At 39.5% G+C, this 20,124-nt stretch overlaps 1 protein-coding gene across 2 annotated transcripts in view; it reads left to right on the top strand.

Annotated features, from left to right (window-relative positions):
• Positions 1–20,124, top strand: part of DGKI (diacylglycerol kinase iota) — a gene marked incomplete at both ends in the record, with an annotated part of 451,691 nt that overhangs the window by 366,478 nt on the left and 65,089 nt on the right. For both annotated transcript variants that reach the window (XM_079711562.1, XM_079711561.1), the window contains 4 exons: positions 10,070–10,139; positions 12,699–12,739; positions 13,608–13,735; positions 16,248–16,373. In XM_079711562.1, the coding sequence (XP_079567688.1) occupies positions 10,070–10,139; positions 12,699–12,739; positions 13,608–13,735; positions 16,248–16,373 (365 nt within the window). The remainder of the gene's footprint in view (positions 1–10,069; positions 10,140–12,698; positions 12,740–13,607; positions 13,736–16,247; positions 16,374–20,124) is intronic.

Genomic DNA, 20,124 nt, shown 5'->3' with positions numbered 1-20,124 from the left:
CCCCTAGACCCTCTATACCTCCCTCCATGTGGGGGAAGGACTTAAAATGTCTAAATCTGGTAGCACCTCACTTTGGGTTTTGGTGTCTATTACACTACACCTGAAACTCCTAGTTAAGCATCCTTTTGCCAAAACAGCAAAAAAACAACTATTAAAAAAAAACCTCTGTGCCTTGTAGCCTCTAGGTGACTTTCTTCCCCTGCCAGGAGATAGCCTGTACCCTCAGTCAAAGCAGCCTAATTATCCTGAGGCTGGATGACAAAAATGGCCTTGGTGTTCTTGTTTGTATGTTTATTGCTCAAAGTACCCCACTATTCCAGAGTCCTGTCTTCCATCTGGCTGCAATAGAAAGGATGATAATTCACTTAGGGTGTGTTTACAATGAGAAAATAAGGTCTACTTCTCGGACTGTTTTTCTACCAACCATTAGAAGACAAATTTCTACTTTATTTTTTGGATAGAACACAACATTTCTTGTATCCATTATTTGTATATTTACCTGGAGTCACTATCTAGGTGTCATTTTATTTTTTAAAGTATAGTATTTTTAAAGTCAGAGCTGATTTCCACCCTTTAAGGATTGGCACTGGTAGCTATAAGATTTTAAGAGTCTTCTTTTTTAGAATTTTTAATTTTTACACATGGACATTTTAAACCTTTGCAGTTAAACCGAAGTATCTAAAACATTTATTCTGATTAGTTTTATGAAACTGATCCATTTATTTATTATCGTGGCTTATTCAATGTAGTCATTTTGGCATAAGTTTTGATATATGGATATTTTATACCATGTTTCCTTTATGCCATGTTTGTACATATCCACAGATATCAGGGGATGGTTGAGACTAGAATATGATAAGAATATTTATTTTATTGATTATTTGTTAATAAAAACATGCAGAAGGATTAATCATACTTATCCATATCAAAATCTTTCTGTTTTTTGTTTATTTGCAGTAAGGTCAAACCCTGGTGTCAAAACTGCTGCATTATAAATGTCACTTCAAAAGTGACATTTATCGTATGTGGTCAGTGCACAAAAGGTTTGTGCACTGACCACATAGGATAACCAATGCAGCGATCAAAGATGAGTTTCAGGAGTGTTACTTCGCCCCACACCCCTCCTTGAAGAATTATAACAAGCAGGAGCCTTTTGGGTATTAAGAGAAGGTTGGAATAAGAGGTCTAGGGACACCCCAGAACTGTGCATTAAGCAGGAAGTTTAACTGAGGGAGACGGTGTTTGAATTAACATGGCCTGAGAATAGGGAGAGGGTGGTGAGGAAATTTCCTAAGCAGAGCAACAGAGAGCTGGTTGAGGTAAGGAGTGAGGGGGTATAAACTTTCCCATTTGGCTGGGATCTTGGGCAGACAGGACAAGGAATGAGTTGGAGGGATGGTGAATAAAGAGTTCTTTTTTGGCTATAGCAATTTTAATATTCCTATTAGATGCAAGAGGTTTTGGTGAGTAGAAAATTGGATGTATGACTTTCAAAGCTTATTGAAAAAATTCAGGCCTCGACATAGAAATCTGAGGGTCATTAGCAAATGAATGGTATTTAATTGAAACTATGAGGCTGGAGATCACTCAGGGAGAGTTTGCATAAAGAAAAGGGCCCATTGTCATATCTGTCTACTGAATGGTGAAGAAGAGCACAAGTTTAAGAGAACAATCCGTGAAAAAGGGTCATGGAAACAGATGGGCAGCTGGAAATCAAGGAGAAGGTGGTATCGTGAAAACCAAAATTGAAATGTGTTTCAAAAAAGGAAGAAGTAATTAAATGTGTCACATGGTGTGGAGAAGCTGAGATGACATAGACTGATTTCTATATTTTCCCGAGGGTACGTATAAAATACATGGGGGAGGTGTATTAGTTTTATGTAGAAAGTGACAAAACCAACTGGCAGGAAACTTAGCCCTAGATGTTTTGTTTCCTAATGCAGAAACTGGTAATATCAGCATCTCTAGTCTCGTCAGTGAGAGTTAGAAGGTGATTAGGAGAAAGACCTGTAAGAAACATGGACAACAAAAAGCCTTAAATGCTTTTTAATGACCTTTCTTGTGTATGCAATGGAGCTAAACATACTTGAGAATTAACTGTGATGGAATGAATAAACACCAGTAAGTTTAAAAACTTGAGAAATTCCAGTGGGCTCACTAATTTGCCGTTGGGATTTTAGCTGATGGTTTTCTAAGACTAGAAGAAACTCAAAAGAAAATCAGCATTTGGAAAGGTGTACAAGTGCCCAAGACACCTTATTAGTGAGCCATATGGCATTTCCTAGGCATTTAAGCATTTCTTTGCTTTGGTTTCTTCCTCTCCCAAATTCATAGTGAATTGCCAACAAAGTACTAGGTCTCAAAAATGACACCTTGTATTAACCTAACAAGGCATAATAGGTTATACAAGAATATGCTGGATATTTATAGCCTGCTGAATATTCCTGCCTACGCCATCTCTGAGGTCAAAACACTAAGGCCCCTCCATCCTAATGCATCTCATGTAACCTGTAACTGATAAGTTATAACTTGACAAGCAAAATGCACTGTGCTTGCAGATTCGGGATACTCTTGAGCTTGGCAAATAAACTAGAATTCATGGGGAAGTTGGACTCTGCATACCTATTTAATGAAGATGCTTCCTGAAGCCACCTACTATGAAATTATTCCTTCTCTCCTCCCTCCCTGGACTTCTTTATGTCTCTTCTTAACTCCAAGTCATAAAGTTACTAAGGAATAGAGGCAGATTCAACCATTCTAGTGATTGTCAACTGGGAGAGATTTGCCCCTCATATGGGACATTGGGCAATTTGGACATTTTTGTTTGTCATGACTAGGGGACATGGTACTACTGGAATCTATTGAGTAGAGGTCAGGGATGCTGCTAAGCATGTCACAATGCACAGGACAGTCCCCTACAACAAAGAGTTATCTAGCCCCCCAAATGTCAGTCGTGATGGGTTTAAGAAATCCTGAGTCATTCTGATGGCTCTCAGGGCATGACTGGGGACCAGGCAGATGAAAGTGCTAGATGAAGAAAGAAAGTGGGAAGAGGAGCAGGAGGAATAAAAGTAGTAAAGGAAGTAGAAAGAGGTATCTGTGGATATGGTGGAGCAATGGGACCAGGAACAATTCAGGGTGTTGTAGACACTCAGGGTTTCCCCATTTCTATGGGGTACAATGTAGTTGGCACACAGAATGAGCTAATACTAAATACAGTAGGACTCAATAATAGGTGAAAATGGATCTATTCAGGTGATTCCTCCTCTTTAAGAATTCATTTACTTAGAATAACACTAGAATGGTTGGAATGTTTCACAGTAGATATAACAGTTTCAAAAAGTCCTTTCTTCCTTTAGAGCCTTTACAGCTATCTTTCACTTTCATAAGAAAACACTCTTGATCAGATCTGAGTCTACAGCCATTTGTTCACCCTCTCATCTCTTTTCTTTTTCTTTCCTGCATACGTGCTCTTCTCCTGGAGGATAGGTCCGTGTTGTCCATCAGAGCTCTGTCTAGTCCTAGGCAAACAGCATGTGCCCACAAACGTTTGATTTATTCTCCTTCCCTTCATACTGGCTGCCCTTATTCATCTCTCTCCATTATCTGAAATCTCTTCCTCCTTAATTTGTTTTCTGGATTCTAGAAGAGTCTGAATGGATGGGTGGAAACAAGTTCAAGGGAGTCCTCCTGGGAATTACTCTATCTTGTCTTAGGGAAGGACAGGAGTTAGCTAGGAAATTTGGTGAATGTTGTTTTTTTTGGGGGGGGGCTAGATCAAAACTGTCAGAAACGGCTCAAATGGAGAATTAAAGTAAGACTTGCCTGGGGCCAGGTCTGTTTGCTGTTACAAGTGAAGGCAAGACAGCTAACACACACACACACAGAGCTGTCGTTGTTAATGGAAGACTTTCTCACCAGAAAAGGGCTCTTGAAAATGTTGGAATCTCTCTCATTTCCATCTTGTACCACACCATCCCTGTTTCTTCATCTTTCAAAGCTGGGTTGGACATGGCTATTCCATTTCTGCACATTCTTCTGCTGCAGTTGTGGGTGGTAAAGGAGTAGGTTTGAAGAGTGAGAGTTTTGAAAGACAAAACAAAACAGTAGCAAGTCCATTAGTGGGATTGTAGTTGGACACAGATGCATAAGTGCACATTTCTAATCATCCCTGATGGTCTGTTCACTAAGAATGAAGAGATATTGATATATAACTTGGTGATGGAAAGAGAGAAAAAAATGAATGAATAGATGGGTTGAGTGCAGGAAATATCAAGGCAGGCAGAGGAGAAGTTTGGATGGATACATAAGAAATTTGGATCTATACATAAGAAATTTAAAAGTAGTGATTATTGAGTAGACATTGTTCAATGAAGCAGAGATTCCCAATTCAAAGGAACTTCTATTTTGCCTCTGCATACATCTTCCCTAAATTTTATGAAAGAAAAAGAATTTCATTCGCAGTAAAGGTGTAGTTAAATGCTAGGTGAATATTGCTTAATTGGATAACCTACTGGAGTGTATAATGGGGCTGCTGTGCAATCATTAAATTATGTGTGCATCAGCTCTGAGTAATTGAATGTAAATTAAGGGCAAGTTTGGCAAACGTGGTTCACATAATTTCCCTATCAATTACATATAATTCATGCCAGTTGACTTTCAAAAATATATATAAGAAATATCAGGTTTGCTTTTGTGCATGCTATATTTTTAGCATGAGAAACAGATTTTCCATTAGCATACATCAAAAGAGAAAATGCACGTATCAGGGATCTTTGAAATGAGTAGTTTTGTTAATATTATTTATTTAAAGAGCATGCAATTTTAGAAGATAAAAAGAGCACGGTTATGTCCAAGGTGATATCATTCTGCCTACACTATAGAGCAATGACAGTTGCGTTCATCTAAATCATACCATTTATACGAAGAAAAATAACAGATCACAAAATGAGCAAGTCAAGTATCTTATCTCTTTAATGAATCATTGATTTGATTATGCAGTTTGAGCGGACTGAGGAGACGAGAAGCCCTAAACTAGTACTGAAGGCTGTTGATGTGATTGCTAGTGGCACAGCTCAGGGGATTATGTGACTGTCTCCTGAAATGTAGCTGTTTCACACAATCACATTTCTTAAGTGTCTACAGTCAGATACTGTTGAAAGGTGCATATTTTTTAGATTGTGTTCTGGCTCCATCAGAAATTGTCTTTGTACATTGACTTTAATGTGCAGCATTCACAAAGCAAACATATGTCTGACCATTCTTTTCACTGTCACTGGCAAGGATGTTGCCATGTCCATCGTAGTGGGTCCATGAGGCTATGGATCCATGGTTGCATGAAATCCTGGGGGCCAGCCTTGACCTCCTGCTAGGGGCTATTTTGTTTCCTTATATCCCCTTTTCCTGCTCAAGTCTGACTCCTGGTCTGCACTGTGCTGCTGGTCACCCTCATGCTGCCCCTGAATCCAGGATTTCTTAATGCCAGGGTCACCCACTCTACCTGTGTGCCAGGCCCTCTGTGAGGACACAGGTTACCTGATGTAATACCTACAGTGCGTTAGCAATGTGAGCTAAGACAACACCACAGCAAGTTTTTTCTTAACCTCTATACTAACATCACAACCGCTCGCGTGTATTCTGATTCTCTTTTTTGAGTAGGAGAAACGGGTATAGGTAGATAAGCTGCAGGAGTTACATGAGTACAGAAGACTCTCATCACCTCTGCAGTTGTCATTAGTTGGTACCATCAGAGTATAAAGAAGTTTACAGATCTTGGCTTTGGGTTATTGTGAATTCCTTTTTAACAATCTGCTTCTCTTTATTCCTGCTCTACTTTTAATCCACCCAGTATACATTCATCTTTGATATTAAGGTCCTCAAGATATTTCTCTTTTTTTTTTTTCATGGAAAGGCATTTTATTTTAAATAGAGCAGTGTGTCAATCCCATGTCAGTCCCAAACTCCCAGTCTATCCCTCCCCCCACCCTTCCCACCTGGTAACCATGTTTGTTCTCTAAGTCTATGAGTCTATTTCTGTTTTGTAAATAGGTTCATTTGTAACTTTTTTTTTTTAGATTCCACATATAAGCAATATCATATGATACTTGTCTTTCTCTGTCTGATTTACTTCACTTAGTGTGATAATCTCCAGGTCCATCTGTGTTGCTGCAAATGGCATTATTTCATTCTTTTTAATGGCTGAGTAATATTCCATTGTATATACATAACACATCTTTATCCATTCATCTGTCAATGGACATTTAGGTTGCTTCCATGTCTTGGATATTGTAAACAGTGCTGCAGTGATCATTGGGGTGCATGTACCCTTTCAAACCATGTTTTTCTCTGGATGTATGCTCACGAGTGGGATTGCTGGGTCATATGGTAGCTCTGTTTTTAGTTTTTTAAGGAACCTCCGTACTGTTCTCCATAGTGGCCGTACCAATTTACATTCTCACCAACAGTGTAGGAGGGTTCCCTTTTCTCCACACCCTCTCCAGCATTTATTGTCTGCAGATTTTTTAATGATGGCCATTCTGACTGGTGTGAGGTGATATCTCATTGTAGTTTTGATTTGCATTTCTCTAATAATTAGTGATTTTGAGCATCTTTTCATATGCCTCTTAGAGACATTTCTCAAGGTATTTCTCTTGATTGTGTCATGAAGTCTGCCAGGTTTTATAATCCTGGCTTATCTTAGTTTTCCGGTTGCCCATAATTCTAGACTTCTGCTTGGTTTTTAACTGCCCACCCAAAGTAGACCTTATGACAGTACCTTTCTGGCGTGTACCCTTTTGTACCTTTCTCCACATTGATACAAAGTTACACACATAGATGTACATCATACACATATGGGGTTTTGTTGGTTTTTGAAAATAAAAATGGATTTACATTTCTTATGCACTCACTATACATATTATACCACAATTTATTTTTAACAGTAATAGACCATGGACATTGTCTTGCTAATACATGAAGCTATAACTCAGTCTTTTAAAACTGCTCCTCCGTTTCATGATATAGATTTAACCGTATCTCTGTGGATAGACATATATGTTGTATACAGTTTCTGCCTGAAAAAACAATGTTGCAATAAGCATCACTGTGCAGATTTGAATATAAAGTTGTGGCAGAAATGTAACTGTATCACATGCTAAACCACTGTTAATATTCACCATACTTGTATAGAGTTTCGAATTGCAGTCACATAACACATACAGTGAAGCTATCTAAACTCTATAATCAGAATTTTCTTTACATGAATGTAGTCTCAGTTCCTTGTCTCTGGACTCTGGGTCTCTGTTGTCCCCATTGATTACCATATTTCTAGGGGATTCTTAAGCAGATGGGTACCTGGGGGTGGAGAGTAGGTAGTAACATGGCTGGAGAATTTGAGGAAGGAAAAATTCTGAGTTACCAGGCAGTGACCTGCTGGTTAAGAAATACTGAAGATTAGTTTAACAGTTAACAAAAGCTGAAGCGATGGAAAATTCTTCAACACCAGAGTCAAAAGAAGGTCTTCATAACCATGAAGGTCATCCTTTCTTTTGCTTTCCTCATGTTTTTGCTTGAGTTGAGTTTAAAAAAAAAAAAAAAAAAACTTCTCTCAAACTTGACCTATACAAACCCCATCCATCCTTCAAAACCCCAAATGATAGTAATTCCTTTAGAAGCCATAAACCTGGATTTAAGATTATGGCTTCTGTGGTAAGAGAGGCCTGTATTTGAATTATAACTCTACCACTTAATATCTGGATACTTCTGTGAGTTTACTTAAATTCTCAAAGCTGCAATTCTTCATTTGCGGCTTGCTTTTAGGTCCCAGAAAAGAGGTTCAGGAAGAAGAGTAGAGTAGGTGGTAGGAGAAAAGCCAGCTGCTCAGAGAGCTTCAGGTGTTTGATACTCTAAAGGTATTTCAGTACCTTTGAAATAGTCATTCCTATTTTTGTAAGTCTGGATATCATTAAGGCATTTCAATGATTAGAATCTTCTTATTTTGTTGAATCCCCTCTGATATAAACTTTGATTATTTAAATTAGTAGCTTTTTAACCTTTTGGGGATCTCAGATCACTTTGATAATCTATGGAAAGCAGTGGAAAATACACATACATATAGACACACCAAATTTACAGGAAATTGCAGGGAGTTCAAGAATTGTTGAACCTATTTGAAGTGTTTTAAAGAGCTCTATGGCTTTAAAAAATGTTTTCACAGAGCAAACATAACATTCTCTTTAAGCAAAACCCCTTTAAGGAAATTGAGTTATATCAAATGCTTTGTGCATCAAGGTACAGAGTAAATAAACGAACAGAAAATAAGCAAAATAAGTCAGGTACATACATAAAACTCTCCAGATACACAGACACTCACACGTGAAAAGGTATGCAATTATATCAATATGATGTTAACAGCCTGTGGTAAGCTGGTTATGTGGCTGAGGCAATATATCAACCTGCATTTTATTAAACTAAATAATAGCCAGCATTCCTGAATTTGAATATTCTAGCAATAACATTATCAATCTTTAGGTTTTAAAAATTAAAAAATCAAACATTTCTGTATTCTTTCAGAGTCAATTTTTAGTTAGGGAAATTCTGATATTTTTCACGGCGGTCTCTGTAGCACATTCGACATCAAAATTCAGAAAGTATCCTTGGTGTTTATGTCCCTTTACTCTTATAGAAGGAAGTCACATTTCTGTTTGACATCTTTGTTTATTAGCCCTCACAGTTGCCACTAAATGTTTCAGATCATTTTTGAATTTCTTGATTTATAATTACAGTTCTCACTAAACTGAGACATGTTAGTAGCTTTAGATGTTTTATGAAAATACATTAAGAACCCTAAGTTCCTTTAAAAACAAGATATCACATGTGTCAAAATATAATTCTCAAAATGTTAAACGCAATTCTCATATAAATAGGTACATGTCATGATTTCATTTAGCCCAAAGCTGGTTCAAAAAAAGAGGACTATATATTTATTTATCTCTGTATCCATAGCTATCTCACTTCTGTATCTCTACATATAAATCTTGGTACCAGTCCTGAGTAAGACCAACTTTTCCTCTATTAATTATTTAATTGGCAGAATCCATTCATATAAAAACTCCATCTACCCAAGATTTCTAATAATGGACCTCTTTGTCCCCATAACTTTAGGCCAATGGTTCTAAAACTTTAGCATACATCAGACTCACCTCAAAGATTGCTGAGTGTCACCCCCAGGGTTTCTGTAGATCTGGCGTGGCACCTGGGAACTAGCGTTTCTAACAACCTCCCAGCTGATGCTGCTGGTCCGGTGTTCATACTTTTGAGAACCACTGATTTAAGCAGAAGCTTTGCCTGAGGATCACGTGGGGCAGATTAGACTTCCAGAGAAATCAGTGCAACCCCTGATTCGCTCTCTTCTTATCTCTTCTGTGTTCTTCCCATTTCCTTCCCCTGTCCCCCTCTGTACACACAAGATCATGCACACCCAGCCTCACTCCAAGGATGCTCCTTCTATTTGAAGATCTCAAATCTCTCATAAGGGTCAAACTCCCAGTGTCTTCTCGCAGAGACCTGGCCTCCCTCGTCATTTGTTCCATTTCTGTCAGTGATCTCAGTTTCACTATGAGCCAGGGCCAGAATGCTCCAAATCATGTGCATTTCACGTTTTTAAAAATTATTAACGGCAGAGATTCTTTTAGTAGGGGACATTTTTATACCTATGTGGAGAACCGAAATACAAATGACAGCCAGCTGCCACTAGTTCCTCAGCTTCATAAAGGGAAAGAGAGTCTCCAAAGGAAGTACATGTCCCAAGTTGTAAAATTTATGAATGTTTAATGGAATAATTGTAAGTCTCCTGGAAACTTTATATGGGAGTTGTTATGTGAAATAATTCATTTCAAAGCAGAGTCCCCGTGTGTCCTTGCAGTGAAAAGTATGCTTCCATCTCTCACCAGCGCTTTGTGTGGTAAAGGATGCTCACTCTTAGAAATAGGTGATGGGGCAGAATGTGGAGTGAGGGACGCCCCTCAGGTCATTCAGATGGAGCCACCAGGATGTGTATGTCTCTTTCCAGGACCACGAAACCTCCTTCCCCAGGGCGCTCTCAGCTCAGAGACTCTCCCCACGGTGGTGCTTTCTAGATGGTGAGTGTTTCTGTATTTCCTGGAGGGGTGGGGATTGGGGAAGCCACAGGGCAAGGTATGGATGGATAGAGTGGACTCTAGTTTTCCAAAAGACTATTCAGAGACCCTTCACGTGGCTCCACGTGATTGGTATTTGCATCTCAAACGATGTGAAGTTGCTGATGTTGCAACACACTTTCCTGAAGTTATCTCCCTCAAAGCAAGTTGGTTAATCTGGCCGAACTTCTCAGCATCAAATTGCTCAAGGTGATATTTCCCTTTCATGCCCCTTTTCCAAAAACGTGTTGAGTGCTTGTCTTCAGGCCAGTAGATTGATTCCATAAAGCACGAGGACGGGTACTAATTGGTATGTCGTTTGCATATTATGAAACGTCCATATTATTTTCAGTAAACCATCATTTCAGGATGAGGTATAAATTTTTGTGAAAGGGTAGGCATTTTCAGTTGTGTTCACATCTGCTCTGCTATTATTGAATGTATAATAGGTCGGTCGTCTTCTGATTGGTTCATGAGCCCATTTTCCATCTCTCTCTCCCTAAATGCTGCCTAATCCCACTTTTCTATCCAATTACCCATTTTACAGTACATTCCTGCTTAGATACTCCCAGTGTATCTACTACCTGGTATCTCTCTTGTCTGTGTGGACATTTAGCTTTCACTGTAGGCCTTTCTTTTGTTTAGCTTTGTGTGCATCTGAAAGGATATAAATGTGGATAAGAGAATGACAGGATGTGTGAGGGTGTGAATACTTTTTGAAGATGAGCACCTGTATCTATATCAAATCTAATCCATGTAAATCATGACATCAATTTTCATTAATGGCTTGTCAGCTGTCTCTGAAGATAATCTTTACTGCTTTTCTTCCAGGTCCTTTATTCCCTAGTGCTGAGAAGCACAATCATTTGTTTTTCCTGAATCCACAGAGGAACAACTTATATTTAAGAAAATTACAAAAATGTATATGAATTGTTCTACATAGTCTATTTTATATACAGTCTTAGATAAAATTACAAGTGTGGTTAATGGTCTAGCTATTAGTTTTACCCTAGAAATGGTTTTGTTAAAAACATTTAACAGGTGATTGCAGTCATGGTTAAAAGAACAAAGTAGACTAAGTCTTTCTCAGGCAAATTTTACTCTGTTGCCTGAGTAAGAGGGCAAGAACCATGATTGTCTTATTTCTCAGCTCATTTCCTTTGGAGAGAAGCTACTCATTAAATATCTATGATTTTTGAATGATTATTTGCATTTTGAGTTTTTCCCTCTAGTACCATGTACTTTGTAGAAAATCTGTTTATAATATTGGACTGTGTTAGATAGATTTAAATGAGGAGGAACATAATTATTTTGAATATTCAGAATAATCAGATTAATTTCTAGAAGCCCAAAGTTTGTCATTAAGTTGTTGGGGGTTTTTTTTCCCCTCAAACTACAGATGCAGGCAAGTCCCTTATAGGGATGCTTAAATAATTTTTTTTTTCTGTTTTGGCTTTCTTCAGACATGGCTTAGGGACTCAGTTTTAAAGTGAAATGATGCTTTTAATACCACATGTGGTCCCGAGCTCTGCAGCTTCAAACTGTTTTCCAAAATGAGAATCACTTCCTCAGGAAGTCAGGCTACCTACAGTTTTTTTTGTTTTTCCTAGCTTTATTTACTTGATAAATACATATTGAGTCCCAGCTCTGTTGAGGCTTCTGTGCTGATATCTTGAGACATAAAACAAGAAATGAAACACATATCTTTAAAGAGGCAGATATCTTAGTCTCAGCGTTCTCTGTGAAGATAGTTTTTGTAAACCATGCACAAAATGCAAATGTGCATATAGATGTAGGAGCAACAAATTGTACCTGGGGCAAGGAGGATGGGGCTGAGGAAGGTTTCACAGAAGAGGTGGCATTGGAGTTGGTCCTTAAGACATGATGTATTATTAAAAACAGTTTATTGAAATATAGTTGATTTACAATGTTGTGTTAGATTCAGGTGTACAGCAAAGTAATTCAGATACATATATTGGGCTGGCCAAAAAGTTTGTTTGGTTTTCAGTAAAAATAAGACACTTTTCATTTTCACCAAGAACTTTATTGAACAACGTATTCATTAATCGAATGAACTTTTTTGGCCAACCCTATGTGTATATGTTCTTTTTCAAATTCTTTTCCATTATACATTATTACAAGATACTGAGTATAGTTCCCTGTGCTACACAGTAGTAGGTCCTTGTTGGTTATCTGTTTTACATACAGTAGTGTTTATATTTTAATCCCAAACTCCTAATTTATCCCTCCCTCCCTTTCCCCTTTGGTAACCATAAGTTTGTTTTCTATGGGTTAAGACATGGTTTAGGTAGGCATGTGTAATGGGGAAGGGCTTCCTAAGCAGTGGAATAGCAACAGCAGAGGTGTGAAGTCCTGAGTTTTTCTAAGTAGATTTAGGGACTGGCCAGTAGTCCAGCATGACTGGGATGTAAGGTTTTTGATTGTCATCGTAGGTGAGAAGGTTGTAAATTTGGTGCCAGAACACAGGCCTCTCTGAATGCCGTATACATTTTGTTTCCCTAGCTACTTCTGCTGATCGCTTTTATCGAATAGACAGATCTCAGGTAAGTGTTCTTGAGCCTATTTGTGAAAGTGAAAAACTCCCCAGTAACTATACTAATCTTTTACTTTTTTTTTCAACAAAAGCACTGAAATGTGTACAAATTCTGGAATGGTATTCATAGTCTCAGCTATGAGCTTGTTATTTGTCTTCACATGTTTTGTGATTTGTGGACTCGAGGTGATATGGTTTGACCTTGAAGATGAATCCAGAAGATAAGTAGGCTTATAGATGTTGTCACCAGCCTGCACTCCAAGTTTTCATTCACACTGCTACTTTTACTGCTTCGTAGCCAAATTTTATGCCTTTTTAACTTTATTTCTGATTAGCAAATTTGAGACCTCAAGTGTATATCTATGTTGCTTGGTTTCAACTCACCACTTCCCAGAGTTCAGTAATGAGAAAAAAAAGTGCTTATGCCCAATGATAGCTAGTGCTCCCACTGGAAAAGAAGGTACAGAATGGAATCTGTTGATAAAACCAGTTGTTAGCCATGCCACTGAGCTTTGACTGGATCCTGGAAGTCCAGGTCATCGTACATGCACACTGGACCAAGTTGCATGTAGGGTGTCACTTCTTTGATAGTATTTGGGAAGAAAAAGAGGCAAGACCATCTCTGGTTATACCTAACAGTATCCTGGCCAGAGTCCCAAATCAAGAAGGATTCCACTCCCCTTCCTCAGCCTCTTGCTACCACGTTGTTTCTGGGAGGGATGCCCACTGGTCAGGCCTCTACAAATACACTGTGGTCATTTGCTATGTCATAAAATTTCATTATTCTTCAAGACCGAGAATGCTTTGTTTTGTTATTCTTCAGATGATGGATTTGAACACCTTATCAGTCATCTGACAGACTCCTTTTTCTTCCTTAGGAACATTTGCACTTTGTGATGGAGATTTCTCAAGATGAGATTTTTATTCTGGACCCAGATATGGTGTTGTCACAGCAGGCAGGGACACCCCCAGGAATGCCCGATCTGGTGGTGGAGCAAGCCTCCGGGTGAGTGGGCTTCTTCCTTGGTGGTGTGGTGGTGAGGCTGGCCGCAGGGTGACATCGTGTCTGGTTTGGCCTTGCACTTGACATTTCTAATGAAATCAAACTATTTTGAAATACAGGTTTTCTTGTGTTTCCTTAGAGTGTAGTACAGCTGGCTCCATTCTAAGTCTGTCTTATGAATGTCTGGGTAGAATTACTGTTTCCACTCAGATCTGTATCATGTCTGAGCCTTCTTTACCCACCACACCTGCATTTCCTACCAAACTAGAAAACACTAGTATTTGCGTCTGTGCATATACATCTGTAATGCCTGTATTATCACATTAAAAACTGACACAGGTGGGGCTTCCCTGGTGGTGCAGTGGTTGAGTCCGCTTGCCGATGCAGGGGACACGGGTTCGTGCCCCGGTCCGGGAGGATCCCACATGCCGCGGAGCATCTGGGCCCATGAGCTATGGCCATTGAGCCTGCACGTCCGGAGCCTGTGCTCCGCAACGGGAGAGCCACAACAGTGAGAGGTCCACGTACTGCAAACAAAAAAAAACAAACAAAAAAATGACACAGGTGGTTTGACAATTATTTTTTTCCTCCACATCCTTTCTCTTCTTCCTCTCCTCCTCTTCCTCATCATTCTCTTTTTCTCCTATATTAAGGCAGCCTGATACATGTAGATATCAAGCACTTATAATTATGAGTCACATACTGTGCTAAATGCCTTTCTTATATCCCTACTATTACTTCATAGTGACTTAATCGTCTTAAGTGCTCTATGCTTATTTCCTCATCTGTAAAACGGACGTGATAATACCTACTCATACAATTGTTTTAAAATTAAATGAGTTGATACATGTAAAATTAGGGCAGTTGGTGGCACTTGGTAGACACTCGTTAAAAATTATGTTATTGAAATCATCATCATCATCATCATTTCACAATGACCCTGCAGATTTGGTACTGTTATTATTTTAAATCCATAGATAACAAAATTGAGGTTTAGAGAGTTTTTGTAACTCGACCAGTATTGCACAAAAAATAAAGGGGAAAAATTGAGATTTATTCCATGCTAGAGCCCATGTGTATTTTAACCACCACATTGAACCACCAAAACATATTAACATTTCTAGATTATTTCGTAAATTCAGAAATGTTTATTTAGGGAGCTTTTTTATGTGCCAGGTACTACTATAAGCACTTGGGAAACAACAGTGCAAAAGTAAAAATACAGAAACCTTTGCCCTTGTGAAGTTTAATGAACTTTTGTAGTTTACTGGTACATAGACGCTAAAGAGTTAAAATAAGGATTTCCCCGGAGAGCACACACACGTGCACTCAAACGGCATATGCAAATGTGTGCACATACTTATACAATATTAACAGACATATTCACTTGAGGTAAGGCTCATGCCTCTTCACCCCTGTCCACTAATTTGACCATGGCTGCTATTTCTGAGCATCCCACTCCGCCAGGCCAGCTGATAGCAGTGGTACGTCCCTAAGACTGTGCGGAGCCAAGAGAAAACAGAAGTGGCGGCTGGAACAGATATACAGCTGTGTTTAGGAGCCAGAACTACTGATACCGGAGCTGTCCTGGCATGAAGGGAAAGCCGACAGGCACGGAGGGTGACCTGATAAAAAACCCCGGGGGTCCCGAAGGTAGTGGGAAACCACATACGATAAGTCAAGGCTGCCAGTTGTGGGGAAAGCAAGTGTGATGCTGTGTCCCGCTGTAGAAGCGGTAGGTACTGGAGTCTAGGTGTCCTCCCACCCCACCTGGTCGGGGCCGTAGTGTTTGATCTTGTGAAGGGTGAGCCCATTTTGCCAAGCTCGCCCTGGGCTTTGCCCTCTCAGTCGTTCTCTAGCAGCTCTAGCTCCAGAGATAAAGTAGCCTGCAAATCCACGAGAACTTGAATCAGTTCCTTATTTCTTTCCCATTGCCCCCTCTGGAAATAAACTGAGAACTGGGAAGCTGTGAAAGAGCAAATCTAGGCTTTGTTATTTTCTAACCTGTCTTTCTACATCAGGCGCCATTGCTTCTTATCTCTGTCATATTTAAAATTACTTAATCTTATTTATTTATTTATTTTTTTTGCGGCACGCGGGCCTCTCACTGTTGTGGCCTCTCCCGTTGCGGAGCATAGGCTCCGGACGCGCAGGCTCAGCGGCCATGGCTCACGGGCCCAGCCGCTCCGCGGCATGTGGGATCTTCCTGGACCGGGGCACGAACCCGTGTCCCCTGCATCGGCAGGCGGACTCTCAACCGCTGCGCCACCGGGGAAGCCCTAAAATTACTTAATCTTGAAATTCAGTTTTCTCATCTATAAAGAGGGCAGCAGCATACAAAGAGTTACTGATGGTTGAGAAAATTAACCGGACTAATATGGGTGAAATACCTCGTAAATACCCAATAAAGATTAATTCCCGTCCTCACATTTGGAGACAAGAATCATCCTGAGAAAGAGCAGACTAAGTCCTGTGGCTGACCTCGAATGTCTGGCACTCTTCTTCTCCCTCCCAGAATGACAGACTGGTGGAATCCTGCCCTCCGGAAACGCATGCTGAGTGACAGCGGGCTGGGAATGATCACTCCGTATTACGACGAAGACTCAGATCTGAAAGATTTCAGCCACTCCCGAGGGCTACAGTAAGAGCTCTTTCTGTCTCTTGTCCTGTGTACCACTGGGGTTGCTGGGAGAGGATTCTGTGGGGTCCTAGCCAATGGGAAGGATTCTCAGTGGTGCTCCAGCTGTCTCCTGATGGTGTCACCCTGTTCACCTTGCTCCCTCTTACTCACCCCGAAGCCCCCAGTGGAGCCTCGCTTTCCATTTCTCTTGTTCCCGAGCCTCAGTGAGACCTTGCATATGGACTTACAACTACTTTGAACCTCACCAGAGTTTGCTTTACTGGAACCCAGAGTTTACCGATGCCCCTGTGTTTGCCATATTGTGAGGACATGCATGAGAGTGACATGAGTAGTTTGGAAGTGACGTAGAGTGTTTTATTTGTGTGAAAATTGTGATGTGCTGTGACAGGTCAGTTTCATGAGTCTCCAGTTCTGAGCCTCTGGCTGTGATGTGTAATATTACCAGGTGGTTTTTTTGTTGTTGTTGTTGTTTGTTTTTGGGGTTTTTTTTTTTGCGGTTCGCGGGCCTCTCACTGTTGTGGCCTCTCCCGTTGCGGAGCACAGGCTCCGGACACACAGGCTCAGCGGCCATGGCTCACGGGCCCAGCCGCTCCGCAGCATGTGGGATCTTCCTGGACCGGGGCACGAACCCGTGTCCCCTGCATCGGCAGGCGGACTCTCAACCACCGCGCCACCAGGGAAGCCCCTTGCCAGGTGGTTTTGATGGCTGAGGTACAGTGCTTGTAGTCTCTGGGTAAATGATGCAGCATTTGTTCAAAGGTCAGGAGAATGAGTGTGCTTTCATCTGAGGGATGGGTACTGAGTTTTGCAACAGTGTTGGCACACTCGTGTCCCGAGAATCCTCCCTCCTGTCATCCCTCCTTGCAGGAGCAGGTTCAAGGTGCACCCTGTGGTCATGGACACAGTCATTTGCACCCACTGTTTGACTCCAGTCCAGTCACCCCATCTCAGAGGTTGTATAAATTCGTTGTAATTCATGAGATCAGGCTGGTTTCCAGTCTGATTCAAGGTCCTAATCGAATAGGGACAGTGGCCTTGTACCTATGCAGTCTTACCAGTTTTACAAAATAACAAGATGACTGAGATTCTTAGAAGCCTAGGGTTAACAGAAGAGGCAGGGCAATGCATTGTTTCTAAGATCGGAAGCAATTTCGGTGTGACAAAGGGGAGGAAAATGAGAAATCTCAAGCTAATTATTTTGATGGTAAAGGTTCTACTCAGACACCCCAAGGGCAAAAGGTGATTTTGTTTTAATTGCTTCTCTATACTACCTCTTATTCTGTTGTATGAAGAGTGGAAAAGAAAAAATGAATTACTATGGATTTTCCTTTTTGATTAAACCGCGTTGTTAGTTTCTGATGGCAATTTGATTGCTTACAATTCAGGATATTTTTTTCATTTCTTTTGTATATGGAATTGAGGCTTGTGAACCAGGCTGAGTCAGCCACCCACTGACAGTTAAAAAAGTGACCATCTAGCTTTGGGCAGATTTATTTGAAAATTAGGGTTTTAATTAGCCATAGAAATAGAAATTAAGACTAGACAAACCAGACGAGTGTTTCAGTTATTCTTATATACAGGCTGTTTCCAAAAGTGGAAACAAAAGCTCAGGCACATGAGCTCAATCTAGTTTCCTATGCCCTGATTTTTCTGTGTATAGTACGTTAATATATATATCATGATATGTGAAATTGTTTCTAAGACAGTAACTCTTCTTTCCAAGAATCACAAATGAATGTGCATTTTATATAACAGTCAAGTTCTTAAAACCCTTTATCAAAATCAACTCATTTTTTATTCGGGTTATATTATCCTTTTAGGAATTTCTCTTCATATTTTATTGATCTTCAATTGGCAGATACTAGTTTTCCTGGATATTTATACTACCTTATGCCTTAAATGCACTAGAGCAGCTGACTCCTTTTTAAAACATTTTTTTGTCAAGTAACTTAGAAAACAAACATTCACTTCTAGCTTTGAGTCTTTCCAGCTGAACCTCCAGATATCGTGTAACAGAGACAAGTTGTCCCCACTGGGCTCTGTTTGAACCTTTGACTCACAGAATGTACGAACAAAATAAAATGGTTGCTTTAAATCATTTACATACTTTACCTTACCCAATTTGTCTATTAATTCTGAAAATTTTTGTGTATGTGTGTTCATTAATTCCTTTAGGAAGAACATCTCTTTATTTATTACTTCAGAGAGCATCTTTGATACACATAAGTATAATTGCAGTTATAGAACAATGGAATTATGTAATAATATATATTTTATACAGATATGTAATGTATAATAAGGTCAGTAATAGCTAGTATTGATACTTGCTACGTGCTTTGCACTGTGGTTAAATTATCCTTAATTCTTTCAACAACTTTTAAATCTCACATTGCTTAACAGATGAATGAACTGAAGCTCATAGAGTTTAAAATATTCATCTTAGGTCACCCAAGATAACAAGTATGTGAAGTGGGGTTTGAGTGAGGTCTGCTTGACTTCTGACTCTACCATACTGCACTGTTTTCCTGAAGGGCCAGTGCAAAGGCAGGGTGCCCAGAGTCCCAGGGCCCAAGAAAGATTTACTTTGATATCTATCTTTATAAGCATTTGTAAGGTGAAAAGTTCTACAATATAGGAAGACTACATATGCACATTAAATATGTACAGCTGCAAATTTACCCACAAGTAAATATGGTTGAGAACTAATTGAAAGCATTTTTTTCTTTAAAAAAAAAGAGATTGAAACAAAAAATAAAGATAGGCTTTTATTTAAACATTATTAAATATGTGTTAATATGCCCCAATCTAAATAAGCTCAAACTTTATATGAAAAATGCTTATGTGCCAACAACACTGAAATATCATGTTATTGTTTTATGTTATTACTTGCATTAAATCTTTCTATCCATAGCAACATACAGTAGCATAAAAATATATATTGTTTTATGGGGTTTTTTGTTTTGTGTTATCTTTTTACTTTTCATCACCTGTATTGAACAGTGCAACACTTTTAGAACTTGCCACTTCATGCAACATCAAATGTTTAAAATTCATTCATATCGATGTTACGGAATGCAAGTTTGTGTGCCCAATGCACAGTAAGGCCAAACAACTGAAACATAAGAGTTTGGAGCAGAGAAAAGTTTATTGCAGGGCCAAGCAAGGAGAATTGGTGGCTTATGCCCAAAAGACCCAAACTCCCCGAAGGGTTTCAGCAAAGCATTTTTCAAGGCAAGGAGGAGAGAGGGTCTCAGGGTATGTGATCAGCTTGTGCACAATCTCTGATTGGTTGATGGTGACCAATTCTTAGGCACCAGAAAGTCTGTGGGGCTACTAGCTCATGATCATCAAGTAGTTAGTTTCTTCCATTTGGTGGTGGTTTTAACATCTGAAAAAGTCTGGAAATATGCATCAGATACTATTATCTAGGTACTTCAGAGAGGAAGCTACAGCAGAAGATGTGGGGGAGGGGTCTGTCCTGGGACGGCCTCATAGAGTCCTCCTCGGTTACACTGATATATGTAGATTTTAAGTCATTTAATTTGGTATAGAATATTGTGTTATACAAATATGCCATGACTTATTCCTCCATTTAGATATTGATTTCTAATATTTTATTATTTAAAAACACAGTGAACATTTTCCGTGTGTCCACCTGTATCGTAGGGTGTATATACAGTTTCAACATTTCTTTTAAATTTTTATTTATTTATTTATTTTTGGCTGCGTCGGGTCCTAGTTGCGGCTGCAG

Source organism: Hyperoodon ampullatus (assembly GCF_949752795.1).
Source record: "Hyperoodon ampullatus genome assembly, chromosome: 9".
Classification (NCBI taxonomy): Eukaryota; Metazoa; Chordata; class Mammalia; order Artiodactyla; family Ziphiidae; genus Hyperoodon; species Hyperoodon ampullatus.
This window is presented reverse-complemented; position numbering and strand designations above follow the sequence as displayed.